We start from the raw sequence: 8861 nt of genomic DNA, 5'->3' as shown, positions 1-8861 counted from the left end.
ATGGGTCAATTCTCAATAGCAGTTGTTAAGTCCTTTCAGATGCCATATGCCTTATCTGATAAGTTCCTCTTCTTTTCTTTACTAGAGGGCGAGGGCCGTGCTAAGATACACAATTATAAGCATTTGCAGATATACTGATACAAAAAATATACTGCATAAATACCTAAGTTTACACCTGAGAACGCAATGCCATATCCAAAACAAAACTAACACCGGTAATGCCAAATAAAATGCTTATCCACCTTAGATCTTAAACTAAGGTGATTCAAGAATTGAACTACCTCAGGCTATTTTTTGTTTCTTCTCCATCTTGGAAGTTGTATATGTTGGGTTTTGATATTGGTGAATGGGAAATGATAGGATGAAAAGTGAAGGGAATGTAAAAGATTCAGCTTTGCTTTGGATTAGCGATAAAAAAACATAGGAAAAAGAGAGAAAAAGAGAGGTGTATATATTACATTACACCTTCTCTGGTTGCTAAAAGGGATGAGGGGGCAAGGACCCCTCGCGTCGTCGTTGTCGCATGCTCGGCTTCGGCTTCGGATAAGATTGATTGATTATCTTTTTGGACAAACTTTTCTTTAAAAAAAAAACCCAAAAACATCCAACGCGGATCGACCCGCGACTTGTGACCGACCCGTTTTTTTCTTCCGGATATTTTCGAATTTCCCTCCAAACCTGGTAGTCGATCCGAATGGTTGCAAACATTTAGAATCGGTACCTCAATCGCTATAAATTCCTGATTTGTTCCAGAATTCACAACGAATTTTCTGCGCTCAAAAAGAAAATAAAACCTTTCTCTCCAAAGAAGGTCTATAAATAGAACCCCAAAATTGAGGAACCCTAATCCTAACTCGATTTGGGACAAGTCAAAAATTCTGACTTGTTCCTCACAATTCAACATTGCGCGGCTCATATTAAGAGCAAACAACAAATGAAAGGCCAGATCTCAATCAAACCCAATGGATCCTCTCAGTTACAATCGAACCAATGAGGTTTGAGGATTTAAAATCGCCTTAAGACAAAAACCATTAAGAAAACGTACTAGTTTGACCGTGATTTGTAGAAAAGTAAGAGAGAAGAAGAGGGTTTTCTTACCTCTCGGGGTTACAACGGTGGATATAGGTGAGGGAGGGCAAAAGCATTAATTGTTATTGCTCGAAATGGCCATGCAACACTGCGTAAAGGCTAAATCGCCTGAAACTTTGCCATTTCCGGCAAGATGGGCGACGTGGAGGCGAGAGCATCGTGTGGCGGCTAGGGTTTTACCCTAAGGGGTAAGGGGTTTGTTTGGTTAAGCTGAAGAAAAAATGGGAAATAAATGGGGGTATTACCCCTTTAATGGTCGGTTGGGCCGGGTCAGTCCTTTAATGGACTGGGCCTGGCTGAATTTAAAGGGAAATAAAAAGGGGCCATTATATACATTCATATATACGTGGTATACATGTATATCCGTGTATATGTTTATGTATATATATGACAGATTTGGTACTAATTTAACAAATGACCATAATTAGGAAAGTCAATTAGTGTAAATTCCTTAATTATGGTCAACATATAATTATTTAACCATTTAATCAAAACAACTAAGTATGATTAATTATGCAACTAGACTTATATTGCCAACATAACCTTAATTGATTTTAACCAACGGAATAGACCATTTCAATTATGGCCACATTTGGCCCAATTGACCAATCAAAAGCAAAATTTGTAATTAATGACCCCAATTGACTTAAACCATGGAAATTGGATATCTCAATTAAGGTTAGAATTAAACTAACAATTGATTATTTCAATTGTAGTCACCATTAGCCACATAGTAAACAATTTCTGGAATTTAACCACAATTAAACACTTAATTAATTATGATTAATTCTAATAAATTGTACAAAGGCACATTAAATATGCACAATTAAGAATTTGAGGAGTAAAGACGATTAATTTATTCAATTGATCAGACTCCTTGAATTAGAGTACTAAAATGCTCATTAATTGATTTCCTGTTAATTTTAATAATTAATATAAATAATTGTTTTCAAATTACCTTCTGATTGAATTTAGCAAATGTATTATAATAATATGTAAATTAATTTATAAATGATTTATAATATTATAGAAGCTATTTTGCCAAATGAAATGCCAAAATATTATGTAAATAATTTTTATAAAATTATTTTGATTTGTAGAAAATACACATTTCACTCTGTTTGATATCCAAGGATTCTGAGTAATTAATAAATTGTGGGAGGTTAAAAATTAGGTATCAACAATTACTTTTATATTAGCCAGGACCTCGTGAAACTAGCATTTTTTGTATAATAAACACCAATTAATTTACTAAAGCTCTTGTCTATTAGCAACATTTCCTTTTTCTCCGAAGCTGTAATGAATGGCTTGCTTTAAGCCTTATCCAGAAAATAAAAAGATTTTTTGAAAAATTAAAAGACAATTTGTCTTTGTTCGATGAGGTGACTTCTCGTCGAACTATGAGTAATAGGCGGCACAAACAATGTCGAACAGAAAAAAATAATTACATTTTCATGGTGTCAATCTCTGCATTCAAACTCATTTTATAAAATCTAACACTTATCCTGCGCTGATAATTAATTAATCTAAACAATTAGTATTGTTTATAAAAACCGTTTCTTTATATTATTCCCTACGTCCCCTAAAGATTGTCCTCTTTTGACTTGATATAAAATTTAAAAAATAAAGGAAGACTTTTGAAATGTGTGGTTCAAAATAAGGCTTAGATATTTTTGTGGCTGTAAATCATCTCATAAAGTTAAATTGTTTCTAATTATAGAAAGGGGACAATCTTTTTGCGACTGAATAAAAAGGAAAGGAGGATAATTTTTTTGGGACAGAGAGAGTACTTTTCTAATATCTCAGCAAAGTTTGCAACATTGCAGTTGCATTCATCATGAAATATTCTAGGTTTTTCAAGACATTATCCTCAATAGTCGATCAGTACTCTTATCACCCCCCCTTTTTTTTTTTCTTCTAATTTTCCACTAGATGTTCGGTATCTATATTGGGTTCCGATTAATCCCATTCGTGTCGTAAGCCTCACATTAGGGAGTAAAATACTCTCTAACAAAGACAACTCCATATCCACAACTTAAACCCGCGCTACATTTGGTTAAGGTTGAAGGAGTACTTACCACGCCATCACAATCCTCGGTCACTCTTATCTCCTTCAATAATCAGTTGAGACAAATTAAAACAAAAGACCTAGTGAACTTTAACTAGCATTCTAAAATGTATTCCACAGCATTTTGATATAAAAAGATTGCAACTTAAGAGTATATTTCAGGTGCAGTTTTTAAAATATCTACACTTTAGTACAAATTAAAAATTAATTAACCTCATTCAATCGAATTTAAAAATTGATCCAATTTATCTTGATAAACAATAAATTAAATGACCAAACAAATTGAGGTGGACGAATTATAACGCAAACCGGGAAAGGCTTGATCTGGAGCTCCAAAAAAGGAGAGTGGTATTATGCTGAATCAGTCAAATTGATTAAAGGAGAACAAAAGTTCTACTAGTCATTTTTATGCTTGAGAAGACCTCACATTTTGATTTGGCTAGTCTTAAAAATATGAAACGTTCTTTAATTGTGTTTGGTTCTTTGACAAGACAAAGTAATTAAAGAAAAAATGTATTACCTTCATCCTAGAAGGATAACGGAGTTCAATGTATAATAATCGACGCATGTAATTTTTTGAGTGAAAATTGGCGTTTAATGTTTTTTGTTACACATATTAGTGAGCAAGAGCTTATTGTATAGAGTTGCTAAATTGCCACATCAATTTAATCTAAATTTGACCACATTTGTGTAAAAATCACTATAACCTCTATTGCACAATTTTAAATTAAGATAAACTTTGAGAAGAAAAGATAGAAATAACATTAAGTAAGCATAAATTATTAAATTTGACCTATATAGTCATATGAATTTACCCCATTTAAATCATTATGATCAAAATAGTGTGACAAAAAGATCACGCTCTTTCTTCTTGCGGACCTTTCTCCAACAAAATCAGTAACATCAGATCTAACTCTACTCTCTAGCTCTATTTTCCGCTTAGCCTACCGCTGCATGGGTGAATGTCTTAATTCTTGTAGCCTCCGCTAAAAGGTAGAATTAGCTCAGGTAAAAGGGCCAACTTAGAGTAGCTAGGTGAGGAAATATACAAGAAGGATCATGAAATCCCATGATCTAAGGTTGACTATAGATTATCTTTTGTTTGATTCTTTGACGAAACAAAGTAAAACGAAAATATATTACTTCATGCGAAGAGGATCACAATTTGAAGTTTATGGGTTTATACAATGACCTCAAGGTAAATATAATGACAAATAATTATATAGACAAGAATTTCCTAATACATATACATAAATTTTTTGAACAAAAGTTATTGGATTCTCGTGAACCTATATATTATCCTGTAGATCCACCATTAACTTTCATTCAAAAAAAGCAACTTTTTATAGATAAGAGTCTCTACATTATTTAAAGATAATGCTCTTGAAAATATTTTGATTCTTGAAATAATAATACGAGTAGTGTTGGGCTAAAACGGCCCAACGATACTCTTAACATGATGTGATATTGTCCGCTGTGTAAATATGGGTTTTAACAAAAGACCTCATATCATTAAGAGTATCAACTCCTTATAAGTAGCTCCTTTTTTTTCAAATTTCTAAGATGTGATTCTTTGTTCGCGTACACACAAGTAGTAGTATATAATTATTTTTGAAAAAAAAAAAAAAGATGTATAAATTTAAGAAAAATGAATAGATATTTGGGGTGATCGAGAGTGGCGTGAAGACATTGATTAATAAGTAGACAAGAAGCACGGGGATAATGAATGAAATAGTACAGCAAGTTGCATCTAACAACTTGCATATATTTATATAATTATTCAAATATTCAAAGCCAGAAGATAAGTTGAAGTAGAAAGAAGAGCAACCTGCAACTTGCATCTCTCTGTCCCTTTACTTTTTTCCTAGTTAATACAGTAAACAATTCTGATATGACAATTGAATATTTCGCAACTGGCCCTTTCTTTATTGATTGATATTATATGTCAGCTAATTGGACTGTCTTTCTGAAGTCCTTTCCAACTTGCATCGTACCTGCTGTTTTATTCTCATCAACTTGTACATCTTCTTTCATTTATATTTATAAAAAATATTAGTTGTAGTTTTTATATGTATAATCTCCGGTATATACTACGTAGTATTTATTACTCCATTTGTTTCAATTTATGTGAACCTATTTTTTTTTAATCTTTATCAAAATAAATAATCTCTTTCCTAATTTAAAAATAAATTTACTTTATGAATGATTTACAATCACACAAATATTCAACACTTATTTTGAACCACAAGTTTCAAAAGCCTTCCCTCTTTCTTAAATGTCATGTGCCCAATCAAATGGGTTCACATAAATTAAAATGAAGGGAGTATATCTTAAAGAATACTTCCTCCGGATAAAAAAAAAAAAAGTCCACTTAGTTTTTTTCTTTTAGATCAAAAAAAGAGTCCACTTAGCAAATAAAAAAAAATTAACCTTGTTTTTTGCCCCTATTAAGTGTTATATGATCAAATCTTAGTGCCTATTTAATTAGAGATAATTTAGTCAAATTGTCTATTTTTGTCTAGGAGTTAGTATTTTCTTAAGGAGTGTGTAAATGACTAAGTGGACTCTTTTTTTTATCCGAAGGGAGTACTTGATATATTTAATAGCCCTAATCATAAGGCATTTGTCTAAACTTCTAATTATCTCTCCATTCAGAATCTTATTATATACTCCCTCCGTTTCAATTTATATGAACCCATTTGACTGGGCAAGACATTTAAGAAAGAGGGAAGACTTTTGAAACTTGTGATTCAAAATAAATTTTGAAAATTTGTGTGGCTGTAAATCATTCATAAAGTGAATTTTTTTCCAAATTAAAAAAGAGATCATTTATTTTGATACGGACTAAAAAGAAAATAGGTTCATAGGGAGTACTATGAAACATCAAATATTTCCATACCATATATGTATGCCTCGAACGGACAATTTCCGTGTTGAACATTTACTTACCATCATCAGTTTTCTGTCCCTACATATCTTGTAATTACTATTACTCATGTTTCATATTTCCAACTATGAATAGGCTGATATAGTATAAAGAGTTCTTTACCACACGAAATTTCAAATAATTTGATGATAAACGACAAATGATTTTAAGAAAATGATATCATACATGAACCGATTAAGTAAGTGTGAATGTCAAGGAAAGATTCAAAGGTGCTAGTACTTTCATGGTTTCTGCAAAGATCTTATGAGGTAATTAATAACTATGTCGCCGGCCGTAGTAAAGCATTGTGATTTGCATAAACCTATGAATTATAAAATTGAACAAAAGAATCACAATGTAGTGTGCACTAAAATAAAATTAAGGGTAAATCACAATGTAGTGTGCACTAAAATAAAATTAAGGGTATAATAATGTAATTGATGCTGTCTGATATGGAAACCTTTCCATAGTATAAATTTATACTTGCTTCTCTGTGTTCATATTCAAGCTTCTGGTTATCATTCTTTCCTAATTCAATCAATATTAAACCAGCTCACTTAGTAACTTTATATATAGTTTAATTACGTTGTTAATTACCAGCCAAATAAGAACCGCTTAGCCTCGTCTTCATTGTTTTAAGCTCAATTTCTAAAACACAGCTAGCACATATAAACTAAAAGGGTTAATTTATTATCAGAGAATTACTAAATACTCCTATATACTCCAATTAGTATTTCATTTCAATATTAATAATATAAAGAACTTCAATATTAATAATATCTTGATAATAACGTATCCTTCCTTGGACTTTATCGAAATTATGAATTGAAATTATACTACAACTACTTGCTGAAAGCTGCTTCAAACATGGAACCAAATTGAAAATATCCGAGAAAAATGTCGTGTATATATAGGCTATAGCTCGCTAAATATATTGTCCTTCGCGAATCACAGATAACAGAAAATGCAACTTGTTGCCTTTAAAGTAAAGAAGCAACCAATAAAGAAGGGGATATAATCAAATAAAATGAGAACAGAAAGAAATAAATTCCACAAAAACATGTTTTTGACAATGAACTTATCTTCAACAAGTGATGACAACAACCTGAAGATCGACGAACAACAGCTAAAAAGGTGCAACGATTTTCCAAATCATCATACTCAAAAAAAACATCATCCGATTTCATACATAGTATCATCACAACTCACAAGTATCATTGATCGATCGATCCCAACTGATTCATGTAGGCTTTCTTCTGCCCAAATTCTCAGCGATCTGTGCTAACGATTGTAGGTTACATTTAACAATGGTATCAACAAAAAAACACGTCTCATCTTTAGTGTTACCCTTAGGTACATCCACAACGTACGATTCCACGACAATAGTAGTACTCATCCCATTATTGCCCGAATAATTAGGTTCAGGGTGTAGAGTAGTTACCGAGCGATAATTAGCGAGTCGGTGGTCCCCACCGACTACGCTAAAACCTATGACGTGGCGCTCTTCGTCAAGTATTTCCAGCCTCTCCGTGCTGTTGACAGCTGGCAGCCCGGAGATAACGCGAACTTCACGAAGAGCGCCTACGTTATAACCATCCCCATCGATGAGGTGGCAACTTTTAACGAAGTGTTTGTATGCTTGTGGGTTGTCGAAACGACGGACCACGGACCATACGGTGGATACGGGTGCTGAGATTCGGTGGATCGCAGCTGAACAGCATTGATTGGGGCCCACGAGATGCGCGTGGTATTTAACGACGGAATCTGGTACTTGTGCAGTGCATGGTATTGGTGTGTGGCGTTGTAGTGATTGGTTTTGGTGGGGTTGTTGTTTACAATTTGTAGTATTGTTGTTGGAATTGATTCTTTGGAGTAAAAAAGATGAGCTTTGAGGATTTGGAATCATTTTTGCTTTAGGGTATGTATATGTTAAAGGCTTTGATGAGAGTTTTGTTGTGTTCTTGATATAATTTTGTATCACTCAGTTTTTGATGTATATATTCATTCAGACATGTCTTATAGAAATATAGAGGAGAGAGAGAGATGGACTTTGTTGGAAGGAAGAAGAGGCAATAGGTTTCATGTGACGATGATAAAAATAGGAACTAGTTGCTTTGAGTCAACTTACCAAAACAACCCTAATGTTGATAGATATCCTTCTTTTTTGCTTTTCTATTTCCTTTTTCGTTTTTTAACTGAAACTACTTGCACATATAAATTGTTTGTACCAAATTAAACACTCCTAATTAAACCCATGAATTGTAAATTTATGACGCCTCTGATGGAGGACGAGCTGATATGGGAGAATTCAAGTAGGATTTATAGACTTTTAAGTCGATTAGCTTCTGAAGATGAGATGTAGTATATGATATCTCAGACAAATTCAAATTGGAATCTCCATGGAAAGTGAAAAATTTTATAAGACATAACTCAAGTTCATATGATACACTTTTAGAGCTGGATGTGTTATAGCTCGAAAGACAAATCTATGTAGGCCTAGGCTCAAAACAAACAATACATTATAATGGGCTTGGATCGTGACAAAACGAAAATATAGTGCATTATTTTGGTGTAAATATCTAGTACACGTAACAATTTTAGGCTATGTATCCTTTTTTTTTTTTTTTTTTGTATTATCATTAAGATATATGTTAGTACATTTATTTTTATCCTATAGAAATGTGTTCAAAATTTAGAGATCAGGTTTACTTTTTGAAAAATTAAGCTTTTTAAATTATAAAGTGAGTCATGTGCTATATTATGTGTGAGATTGATATC

General features: G+C 32.6%; 1 protein-coding gene across 1 annotated transcript; it reads right to left on the bottom strand.

The window, feature by feature from the left end:
- Positions 1-7084: 7084 nt before the first annotated feature.
- On the bottom strand, positions 7085-8168 carry LOC132049781 (abscisic acid receptor PYL4-like). Its single transcript, XM_059440711.1, has one exon. It carries the CDS (start codon positions 7987-7989, stop codon positions 7324-7326), a length of 666 nt encoding a protein of 221 aa, XP_059296694.1. The 5' UTR covers positions 7990-8168; the 3' UTR covers positions 7085-7323.
- Between the last annotated feature and the right edge of the window lie 693 nt (positions 8169-8861).

The sequence above is a fragment of the Lycium ferocissimum genome, chromosome 3 (genome assembly GCF_029784015.1).
Source record: "Lycium ferocissimum isolate CSIRO_LF1 chromosome 3, AGI_CSIRO_Lferr_CH_V1, whole genome shotgun sequence".
NCBI classification, from domain to species: Eukaryota; Viridiplantae; Streptophyta; class Magnoliopsida; order Solanales; family Solanaceae; genus Lycium; species Lycium ferocissimum.
This window is presented reverse-complemented; position numbering and strand designations above follow the sequence as displayed.